The sequence below is a fragment of the Myotis lucifugus genome, unplaced genomic scaffold (genome assembly GCF_000147115.1).
Source record: "Myotis lucifugus unplaced genomic scaffold, Myoluc2.0 scaffold_1, whole genome shotgun sequence".
Taxonomy (NCBI): Eukaryota; Metazoa; Chordata; class Mammalia; order Chiroptera; family Vespertilionidae; genus Myotis; species Myotis lucifugus.
In genome coordinates, this window is record NW_005871049.1 from 12,928,887 (window position 1) to 12,941,090 (window position 12,204).

General features: G+C 37.5%; 1 protein-coding gene across 2 annotated transcripts; it reads left to right on the forward strand.

Moving 5' to 3' along the window:
- Positions 1–4,690: 4,690 nt before the first annotated feature.
- SCOC (short coiled-coil protein) lies at positions 4,691–10,068 on the forward strand. 2 transcript variants are annotated; one of them, XM_023754544.1, is made up of 4 exons: positions 4,691–4,779; positions 6,407–6,478; positions 6,844–6,927; positions 8,288–10,068. In XM_023754544.1, the coding sequence occupies exons 2-4, from the start codon at positions 6,457–6,459 to the stop codon at positions 8,428–8,430; spliced, it is 249 nt and encodes an 82-aa protein (XP_023610312.1). In that variant the 5' UTR covers positions 4,691–4,779; positions 6,407–6,456; the 3' UTR covers positions 8,431–10,068. The 2 variants fall into 2 exon arrangements, with proteins under 2 accessions (XP_023610312.1, XP_023610316.1); XM_023754548.1 differs by having other exon boundaries at positions 6,847–6,927.
- The last annotated feature ends 2,136 nt before the right edge of the window (positions 10,069–12,204 follow it).

The following is a 12,204-nucleotide window of genomic DNA, read 5'->3' on the forward strand; positions in this document are numbered from 1 at the left end:
AACTGTGGCTCGCGAGCCACATACGGCTCTTTGGCCCCTTGAGTGTGGCTCTTCCACAAAATACCACGTGCAGGCGCGCACGTACAGTGCGATTGAAACTTCGTGGCCCATGCGCAGAAGTCGGTATTTTGTGGAAGAGCCACACTCAAGGGGCCAAAGAGCCACATGTGGCTCGCAAGCCGCAGTTTGCCGACCATGGTTCTAGGCCAAGCATCTTCAAATTGAGAGTGGTTGTATTCGTATTTTTTATTACAATAAAACATGTAGTAGCCAGGCCGGCATGTCTCAGTGGTTGAGCATCGACCTATGAACCAGAAGGTCATAGTTCAATTCCCAGTCAGGGAACATGCCCGGATTGCAGGCTCCATCCTCAGTAGGGGGCGTGCAGGAGGCAGCCAATCAATGATTTCTCTCATCATTGACATATCTCTCTCTCTCTCCCTCTTCCTTCCTCTCTGAAATTAATAAAAACATATTTTTAAAAAGATGCAGCTATTGTAACTATTTTTAAAAGCTCATCTGTACAACCAGAGGTACGCAGTTTGGGAAGCACTGATTAGACAAGACTATGTCAAGAGAAAAATAAGCATCAAGACTGGATAATCATTCCTAATTATTTTAAATTTTGTTGCAAAGTTCAAAGCTTGATTCCATGGAGACCCTAATATCCTTCTGATTCTCATCTGAAAAACTCTAAAAATACACTGGTAATTTCTTTTTATCTATTGAACAAATGAATGAAAATGATTCTGATCAAATTAGCCAACTATTGATTATTACCAGAAAATTATAATCTTGAGAAAAGTACACATGAACAGCCTAACTTACCAAATAGCAATATGAATGAATATACTTTTAAGTCTGGTTTTGAAATCAAGTTTCAGCTAGTAAAATATATGCCTTACTCACCAAGTTTGGGACAGCACTCATTCTCCAATGAATTCAATAACCTTTCAAGGAAAAAGAAAAAGGAAAATATGAGTTCTTATTTAGAAATGAAATGAAACACATTTTGCAAATCAATGAGCTTAAAATATCAGGGAACACACCTGGTTACACTTGAAAGTTATCAAAATGCTTCCATTTAGCATATTTCACTTTAAAATATCCACAGTATGTTTAGAACCCTCTAATTACTTAAGACAAGTTAGAAGTTTTTATGTGCATGATGAGAGCATGTCAGACTGGAAGATCAAAATGATTTGTAAGTTCCCTATTTTGTTATTTATCATTTCTTCCTCATACAACTAATTGCCTTGTAACAACAGTTTTCAGTTTGGAGTTCCCCATTCCCTAGGAAAATATTTTAATTTTCTACTGTTATTTAGATGATTTGACATTAATATATGCATATTCCAGATCACATGAATATTCATCATAATCAAATATTTCTATGCAATTTCAGTGGTTTCTATTTGTACTTGTATGTGTTCCCTATTCAAAAGAAGCAAACTTTAGTGCCTATTTTTAAACCAGTTTTTATTGGAAAAAATATAATGCAAGTATGGAACATTGTATAAAATAAATATATAAATGAATGTTCACTTCATGATTACTTTGCCAAAATTTCAACTCCCTTTTTATATTCACTTGGGTGTTCCTTTTCTTCTTCTTCACATTTTTGTTATTTCAAGGACAGATCTTAAGTATCAGCAACACTGTTTTATCCAATTTGCAATATTTTGTGAATGCTCTATTGCTCTCTAACCTTATGATTATCTTTTTGTATGTTATTTTTTTTAGATAGTTTGTCTTAGACTTCCTTTAAAGTTTAAATTATTTACCAAGATATATGTTGGGTTCCGGAATTTTTTTTAAAAAAGGTGAACACCCTAAAATAACCATATTCTACTGAATGGCAATCATTTTCTTGCATCCTTTAAATGGTTTTTATCATCCAAGGATACATCCAACATAAACCATAGGATTTTTGTTTGTTTAAAAGAAGTATGTATTTTAAGTGTCTTTTTACCTACAGGTTTTCTTTCTATTTTTTCCTCCAGTGCAAATTACTTTCTTTTTGTTAGAGAAAGGGGCATTGTTTTTTTATTTTGTCTTGTTGTTTTGTTCCATAGCCAGATTTTGCTAATTCTATCCAGGAGGTAGAATGAAAATTATATATATAATCTGTCCTCCGTATTTTGTGTAAAATTGCTATTTTGGGAGCTTGATCAGGTCAGGTTGCAATTTTATTTTCTTTTTTTCCTGACAAGACTATTCACAGATGGCGGTGCATCCTTCTTCCATCAGAAAGTAATCACTATCTGGGGGTCCTTTTTGTGATGTTAGTGATATTGGTGCTCAGTGTCTAGAACAGTGTTCTCAAAAGTCATCTTCATTTCCCCCCACCCCCAGATCCTTTTAGACATTATTTTCCTAATCTCCCCTTCCCCTTATGAAATTGTCTTTTCCCAAACTTGGAGGAGTCATTAATTTCTTTTAAATATACAGGGGGTGGGCAAAAGTACATTTACAGTTGTTCATATGGAAAAAATACATGCAGGATATGATTATTATAATAGTTTTATTAACTCAGAAGAATAAAATGTTTCATGTACTCACAACTGTAAACCTACTTTGCCCCCCCCCCCCTGTATTTCAGTACCATACTCTGTTTCCTTTTTTTCTGGAACTCTGATGGCATAAATGCTAGATCTTTTTTGTGGTCTTTTATTCCTGAGGTGATGGGGTGTTTTCACTCTGTTGATTTTTCTCTTTGTTGCTCAGATTGGATGAGTTCTACTGAGGCAGCCTCCAGTCGCTCTTCCCACTTTCATCTCCATCCTGTCATGGAGTCTTTGCAGTTTTCTATTTCAATTATTTTATTTTCCAGATATGAGGTTTCCTTTTGGTTCTTATTTATAGCTTCTATTATGTTGCTTATACTTTCAATTATAACTTCTGTTTCAAGATTTTTAGTGATCACTTGTTCAAGTATTTTTTAATAGCTGCTTAAAATCTTTTCCAGATAATTTCAACATTTGTGCCATCTATTGATGACTTTCATGTGAGTTGAGATTTTTATGCTTCTTCATAAACGGAGTAACTGTGGATTAGATCCTGGATATTTTGACTGTTACACTATGAGCTCCTGGGTCTTGTTTCAGTCCTATGAAGAATGTTGATATTTTTGCCTTAGTAGAAACTTGAGTTGGTTAGGTTGGCCTGCAAGTTCCAACCCACCTTCTCTGGGCTGTGATTTCAAAGCATTTCAATTTGAGAAGTCTTTGCAGTGCTTTATTTTTACTTAATTTTGACAATTCTAATAGAGATTCATCGAAGTAGGTATTATGATACCCGTTTTACAGATAAAAAGGTAGGTTTCGATTCAGCCTATCACTAGCTATATGATATTGAACCTTGACTTTCTCATCTGTAAAATGGGATAGATAACATCTAGATCACTGGATTGTTTGAGGACTGAGTAAAATAACCCAAGAAACATGCCTAGAATATTTCAAACCCTAAAGGAATCTTCTCTTGTTTAAAAATATCGGTTTTATTAAAGAAATATAATACATAATCAAATACACACATTGTAAGTTATAGGATACACTGTGTAACTACCACGTCCATCAAGGTATCATAGAACATTTCCATTACACCAGAAAGTTCCCCCTATTCCTTTGAGGTCAACCCTCTATTCATCTTCCACCCCAGGCAACCACTGTTCTGACTTCTATCACACTAGATACGATTTGTTTGCTCTAGAACTTTATATTAATAAAATCATACAGACTGTACATTTTCTGCCTGGCTATTTTCACTCGGCAAAATATAAGCAAACTGTACCCAAAGTAAAAAGCCAAGAAACAGGTAGTCATAATGTCACCCCTATAACTGAGGAGAATGCTACCACCATGAATGCTACCACCATGTATTCACCATATACTGAAAACAAACAGGGTGTGCTTTATGTCAAGGGCCGTCTATCTGTGAATGGTATCAAGCCAGATTACATTACACCCCAAAGCCTGACACACTGCGGGGATGGCCTTGAGCAAGACATTTGTTTACTATGAAGCTTCAGTTTCTTTCTGTGGGTTGTTGTGAGGATGAATATGGAATAAGGTGAGAGAAAGCGCTATATACCAAAGTACAATTAAGGTATTTTGTCAACTCTAAAATATTATCCAATGGTCTTTGGAAGGGTTGCGGAGAGGAACAATCTACGAGAGGTGCACGTAGGAGCTCTGCGACTTGGGAAGTGAAAAAAAAAATGGAAGAGTCTGCTTTTAGAACTGAGGAACCACGGAATTGCATTGGCCTTCTATATCTGTTACCTCCAGGAATGCTCCTTTCCTACATTGTGTTTCTCTCTTGCCCGGCGTTTCTTTTTACCAACCTCCTTCCTGACAACTGTCAAGAGTTTTCTTACTGGATTTGTGACCTCAATTTTCAGGCTCCCGCGGAGACCCGAGGAACGCCCTGCTGGCGTCGGCTTTCTCACGCTTAACTTTCCTTCTGTGCTGTCATTGGCTGTTGCTGTTCCAGGACCCGCCCCCAATGACCTAAATGCTGATTGGATGCCAATGTCCTTTTTTTTTTTTGTTAAAGTAAAAGGTGGATCCTGGAGCTAAGAGGGAAGACGATTGGGGCGCCGGGCAGCTAATGCGCATGCGTGCCTCCTGGAGCGGTGATTGGCGGGACGGGGCGGGACTCCCGGCTCCGCGCAAGCTCTGTGGGCGGAGGGGGCGGAGCTGCCAGTGTCAATTGCTCCAAGTGTCGGGCCCGAAGCATCCTCCAGGTACCTGCCCCTCCCGGCGCCTCGAACGGCAGGTGAGGGCTCTTGGGCAGCAGAGGGCCTGGCCCAGGCGACTGGAGTTGTGGCCTCGGTCCCGCCGAGGACCCAGCGGCCGGGGCGGGCTGGACCGGGCTCGGTGCACCGGGGCCCGGGAGGAGCGGCCTGGGGCCTGGGCGTCTGGTGGGCGGCTGGGACCTGGCTCCCTGCAGAACGGCCGCGCATCTCTTTTTCTCATCGTCTCATCATTGGGCCCAGAGGTTCCTCTGGGCGTGGGGGCGCCCGCGGCCCCTGACGGAACGTCCTGCCGCCTTCTCCCCGCCGCCCTGGAGCCCAGGCCGCTGTCCAGCACCCCCGCCCTCAAATGGGGCCGCGGGAGGGCGTATGGCGCTAGGGGACCTGGCGCGCCTGGGCTTGGCCGCCGATGCTCTGGGGGCAAGTGAGCGGTACGGTGAGGGCCGGCGACATCTGTCCAGGCATTGAAAAGTAGCTCCCGGGTTAGCATCTTCTTGGGTGACCTGTTTGGGGGGGTTCTGTTGGAACCGAGAAAGAGCAGGGCTTTTGTTGTGCAGTGCATTGATCCCAGTACTGTGACGTAACGGTGTTACGGACGTGCTATGCCGTGGTCCCAACACCTTTTCTGCACCGGATCCACAGCTCTCTGTCTATATACTCTGTGCTGTGCTCATTGCCCTCAATATACATAGCCGTTTCCTCGGGATCTTCCTCCCGTTCTGATCCTTGTTTGGCCAAACAGTTCCTTAATTTGTGGATTTATGTAACCAGAACAAGTCAGAACTTGAACAGGCCCGAGCAAACAAACCATGTTCACAGTTGATGCAGCTTGAAGGGAATGTAATTTATCCTCAGTTGCTTAGTTAGTAGAAATATCAAAGGGATTTGACATCAGGAGCTGCAAAATGTTTGGCAAACTTGGATTAAGGTCCTATTACAGTTTCTTCCATTGCATGATGGGAAAAGGGGGCTTTGTAGTTAGACCTGGGTTCAAATAATTGGTACAGACGTTGGCTCAGAAATCTAAGGCAAGATGCATAGACTTTCTGAGATATAATGTCCACATCTGTAAATTGCAGTGTTCTATTGATTTGATGCATTTAAATGTGAAGCATTTACTATATTAATGCACAATGGCATTATTTTAATAGTTTTTTCATAACTGCTAGCATTGATCATTCTCTCTCCTCCCTGCCCCCCATTTCGAGAGAGAAGAAGGGAGGGGGAGAGAGAGAAACATTGATGTGAGAAACATCAATTGTTTTCCTCCTGTAAGCACCCAGACCAGGGATCGAACAAAAACCTGGGGATGTGCCCTGATTGGGAATTGAACCTGTGACCCTTCAGTACATGGGACAACACTCTAACCATGAAGCAACACTGGCCAGGGCTGATCATCTTTTTAAAAAATACTAGATGTACAGTTGTATTTTATTATGTATTTCTCTGATAACCAAGAAACAGCACTTTCTCTTATTTACTTCTCTTTGTAAACTATTTGTACATATCCTTTGCTTACTTAGCCATTGGGTGTTTATTCTTAGAAACAGTAAAGCATATGAAAGGATCCCACTGGGTCATATAATTTTCTTTTGAAAAACAAGCTTAAATTTCATTTCTCTGTGTTTATGTTTCTTTTTCTGGTTGCAGACCAGTCACCAAGGATTTTGTATCCGAGGTCCAAAAGTTTGTTACCCAAGATGATGAATGCTGACATGGATGGTATGTTCTTTATTTTCCTTTTGTATAATCCTGGTTTTGTGGGTGCTTTTGCTTTATTAAGCAATGGAAAGAACAGAGAAGAATATTTAGAGTTTTGGATTTGGCTAATTTACTCATTTATATCTCTTCTAGTTCTGGGAAGGATTTAAGGCAGCTTCTGTTCCTTAACTGTGAGATATTGGCAAAACACTTTCTCTTCACGTTGGTGTCCTTATCTGCAGTGTGGGGATAGAACTTTTTGCTTCACAGGTCTCTTGCATAAGTCAAGTTAGATAGTAAATATAAAACATTTTGCAGATCTTTAAGTGCTACCCTACACAAATGGTACCTAATGTTTATGGTAAATTTGAACCTTTTTATTACAGCAGTTGATGCTGAAAATCAGGTGGAATTGGAGGAAAAAACACGACTTATTAATCAAGTGTTGGAACTCCAACACACACTTGAAGGTTAGTTTGCATTTTGTAGCTTTCTTAACATAAATTAATTGAAATTGTGAGCCTTTGTGTTGTTAAATTTTGTTAGTGAGCAGTTTTAAAAAGTATAAATTTCAAGCCCATTTCAATAGTTTCCCCCGTCCCCTTCTCCCTGGGGCCTGTAGCTTTGGTGATTTTAAAGAACAGATATGCTTCAATAGGAAGTCAAATAGTGTCCTTAAGCTTCCCTCTTAAAAGTCTATCATAATGCTACTCAGTACATGAGAGCTCCTTTTCATAAGGTAACATTGTGTTACTAAGTCTTGTACTGAAAGCGGTTTTCACCCCCGAGATTAAAAGGGAATTGATCTGAGTTTTTCATTTTCTAAATGTCTTACATAAAATTAATACTAACACTGAGACATCTTTTGGTTTTTAATTAAATTAAGAGGTTGAGGTTTGGGGGGTTTTGAGTTTTCTGTGTGTGTGTTTTTGTTTTTGACACCAGAGTGAGCAGATCATGTCATTCCAGTGGCTTCCCACGTCACAGTTCATAAAAGCCAAGTTATTCTCTGGAAGTCTATTCCCTTCTACCTTTCAGAGCCGTGTCACACACAAGGCCTCTTACATTCTACCCCAGATACTCTGCCCCTCACATCCCCCACTGTTCTTTCTGTATGCTTCTACTCAGGGTCTTAGCAGTTGCTGTTCCCCCCTGCTTTTTCCCATAGTTATTTAGGCTCATTCCTTCACTTTAGGTTTGTGTTCAAATTTCCTCGATCAAAATAGCTGTCCCTGACTATACTGTATAAAAGGGCTACTTCCCTTTGCTTTCGGTGACCCTTACTCTTCTTGCTTTTTCTTCTGACCCCCACTTGGGGCCCCCTAAATGCACATTAAAATATAAGCTCTGTGAGGGCAGAGACCTTTCTTTTTTGTTACTGTTGCCTCTGGAACAGTGAGTGCCAGGCTTTAGCGGGCACCCAATACTTAGTTGTTAAAGGAATGAATGTTAGTGATGTTTTATTTGATCGTCAAGAACTACATCTTTTGAATTTTTTGCTAATGTAAAAATACAAAATGTTCAATTGCTTGGAAACCAGCTTTCTATATCCAGTATATAAATTCAGTTGTGTTCACCTACCACATCTTAAAAACCCTTTTAGGTTTTAGTCAACATAAATGCTGTTTATAAAGAATAACATTTAGTCTACTGTGAAATGTCATTTTAGGAACTTTGGCTATTTGCACTCTGTTTACTTCTAAAGTAATCTCAGTTTAAAAATAGAAAATGTAAGAACTGTGTTCTCTCAAGAATGAATCTTAAGCATTTTGTCCAATGGAAACATTGCCATCATGTTATCGATAATGGGCTTTTTTATTTTTAATATAGACCTCTCTGCAAGGGTAGATGCAGTGAAGGAAGAAAATCTGAAGCTAAAATCAGAAAACCAAGTTCTTGGACAATATATAGAAAACCTCATGTCAGCTTCTAGTGTTTTTCAAACAACTGACACAAAAAGCAAAAGAAAGTAAGAGATCAATATCCTTTCTCTGTTATGGATTGCTGCTGATCTTTTTTTTAAAAACTTGGATAGATTCCAGAAGTTATAGTACTTTTGTTTGTGGCTTCATTGAATATTTATGAAGATGATGTCAGATCTAGGCAAAATTAAGAGCATAACAGACTTCCGTGAGTTTGTGTATTATGTTAGTCTATGAAAACATGAAAATGTAGAGACTTTATAATTAGAAATGCTTATATTTATGAAACTTGATGTCTTATCAGATTTAGGTTCAGCACTGTCTTTTATTATATAGTAGGAGATACAAGAAAATAACCATGTTGTGAAAAGTGACCAAAATCATGTACTGAATGCACAGCTTTATGTACCCTGTCTACCATCTTGTGCCTCTTCTTCATTTGCTTCTTCCTTCCTTCCCATTTCCCTTATCCTGAAGGAAAAACTGGTTTCACATTTGTAAGAGCAATTTTAGTAGTTAATCATTTATGAGAGTAACCTGAACAGTATTGTTGAAACTTAACTAAAAGTTAGGGATTGTTATTTATTATACAGCCACCCGCCCACAAAATGACGTTTCAGTCCATGACAGACTGAAGATACAACAGGTATATACCATGTAGCCTAGGTGTGTGTAGTGGGCTATACCATCTAGGTTGGTGTAAGTGCACTCTGTGACGTTTGCACAACAAAATTCCCCAGTGATGCTTTTCTCAGAACGTATCCCAGTCATTAAGCAGTGCATGACTGTATTTAATACTGGGATTTAGGTAGGATTGTTGGTTTTCTTTAATCATTTGAAAACAGAAGCTATAAAAATGAAGTGGGCGTTTTTCTTGAAGCTGAATTGGCAAGTTGGGAAATTTTGTGATTGGAAACTTCCTTTTACACAAAATAACTTGGAATCTGAAAAGATGAACTCTGGTTGTACGGATGTTTGAAATACAAAAATTTTGAGGAAAAATAGAAATAGGATGGAAAAAGTACTTGGTAAATAGTAGTAACCAACTCCAAATATTTTTACTCCATATTTGTGTTATCTCTGGCACAGATTAGATCTTTTGGGGGATATATATGAAAGTGGATTAAGTTTGACTCACCTATGTAAACCGCATCTACAATAGTTACAAAGAGTTTGGTCTCAAAGTATATTTATAGTATCTAGCAGATCAATTTTTGCAAAATCTTTTGAGTGTATTGGTATCAGAATCATGAATAAAATGGGAGAGTTTTCATGTAAACTAATCGATAATGTTCAGTATTTTATCTCACTACTTCTCCCTGAGTTTTCTGTAAGCCCAGCTACTTGGTATGCAGAGTTTTAATCATTCTTTAACAATTTTTTTAAAATTTAGTTTGTAGATTCCATTTGCTAAGGAAATTAATATCAGAATTAATATAAAAATATAGGAAAAGAGATTCATTAATATAAATTATAGTTACTAGATTTGGGCTACTTTTAATCATGGAATAATCTTATGTTTGTATTGGTGTATGATTCAATGAATGACTTTAGCTATATGAATATACTGGTATAATCATAATGCAAAACATTTTGCATCCTTTTTGTTACCTAATTTACAAATGTTTATAATTGTGTTGCAATTTTGCTTTGCTGTTTAATAAAAGGCTGTTTCAGAAAAAAAAAAAATAATAATAATAATAATATCAGATCCACAGAATACGTATTTGTAGTAATTGTGTATGTTTTTGTTTATGTAGTGCAATAATTTTATTTCTTCAAAGCCACAGGGTAAGTAGCATATCTTCCTTAAATAGCAGTTCCTGGATGTGTAGGGGAATAATAATTTTATTAAACAAACATTATAGGATATTATACATTAATTTTTAAAATAAAAGCAAGGAATTTGAAGAAGGATCCAAGATTTCCACAGTTGTAATTTTTAAATTAGGCTAATCTCCCATAAAAAGATGTGATAGAGTAATAAATAATATAAAATAATAAAGAAATTTCCCTCCCAACTAATGGTTCTGAGGTGAGTGCTGCAAGTTGGCAGAAACTGAAGATGGCTCTGTCATTTTTAACCATGACTTCCAAGTCACGCTAATTATCACCATTCTAATTTGCAGGAAAAGTGCATGGGGCACAGTTGCAATGTTTTGAGAAAGGCTACTATTCTGCTAATGTGTCTTCCTAGAGACATAATCAATGGTGGCAAGGCTATCTTTTAAAAATTCAAGAAAAAGGCAGCTACATTAGCCTGGTCAAGTTAAAAAGTCTCTTAAAAAGCTAACTAAAAGCGAAAATCTCTTTGTTAGAGAAAAGGACAAAATGTAAGTCATCTTAAAGTCAGATTGGGGTGGTAAAAGGAAAAAGCCATTTTGGGATTAAGGAAGACTATATCTGCCTACTGCATGGATCTAGTACACATTGATGAGAGTTTAAGTTTGGGTTAAACCTCTCTGCTATGGTACATTCACAGAGGGTACATCCACAGAAGTAGCAATGAGTTGGCAAAACTGGTTGCTCAGATTTCACCACTGCAAGCTCTTGGAGTTTAACCAAGTGTTAAAGTTAAAATGAATCTGCAACCAAGGAAGTAAAAAAAACTTTTAATAATAAATCTTTAGAAAAAAATGTTTACATACAAGATACCTATCAGATAAGAAGGTTTCCATAATAAAGGATTTATCTCCTGAGGTAGTTTCAGAAACATTCTCATCTAGAATCATTCAATATGTCCAGTTCATTTGGACATTCCAAATACAAAGCAAGAAAAGGGGTCCTTGCAAGATGTGTTCATTTATTATTAAGTAAATACAAATATGGTTAATTATGTATTAAGATTGCCAGCACCAATTTATGCAAGTTCAGAACACACCAATGGAATAAAGAAGGTATTTTCATTTTCAGTTCACTCCCTGAAATAAGTAGACTATGTTCTGCTTCCTTTAGTAAAAGGAGAAGCTAGACACTCATTTTCCTATGCATGCACTCTAAATGTACTACTGGTGGGGGAGTTACATGGGAACTTAGTTGGTGCTTGTCCAAAGATGGGGTGTGTATATCCATGAAGGAATCCAAAATAGTACCCAATTAGTATAAAGTTCTTAAGATAGTATTAAAGTAGTTTTGTGGTCTCAAAGATTTAGATCACCTTCCAAAAGGTGGAACCTGTTACCCAAACATAAAAACTTCTTAAAATATTTTAAGTGGAACAACACAGCTCGATTATAATACCATTCTACGACTTGTGGTAACTACTGTAGTTTAAAAAGAGGAGCAGTAGTAATAGTCGCTTCTATCTACCTTAGAGGTAGCTTTGAAGCTAGATGAGAGAATAGACAAAGTAGATTTAAATTTGTCAGGAAAAAAGCAAGACAAAAATATAAAGCATATCTATTAGCTATTAGAATTTCTTAATGAACAGAAAATTAATTTAAAGCCTCCCAATAATAACTCACCTATTTAAAAGGACATAAATTAAAGAAGAAAAATATTTAAATTCTATTTGAGAGCACTGTACACATAAGCAATATTATGAGTAGGGTAAGGCCAGAATACTCAAAACAACTATAAAAGCATGGGAAAAAAATCTACTATTTTGATGAATTGATTAGCTTTGTATTCAAATGTAAATTATGCTGCACTACTGACCAGTGATTCTGTGAATGACACTTAGACATTTCTGTTTTGTTGACCTGTTGGCCAACAAAGCACCTCTTTAAAGGAATCTGTAATTTACTAGTAAGTTGAATGGACCACAACTATAATTTGACACAAACTAGGTAAATGTGGGTCACACATAACACTTTCAAATGTTGA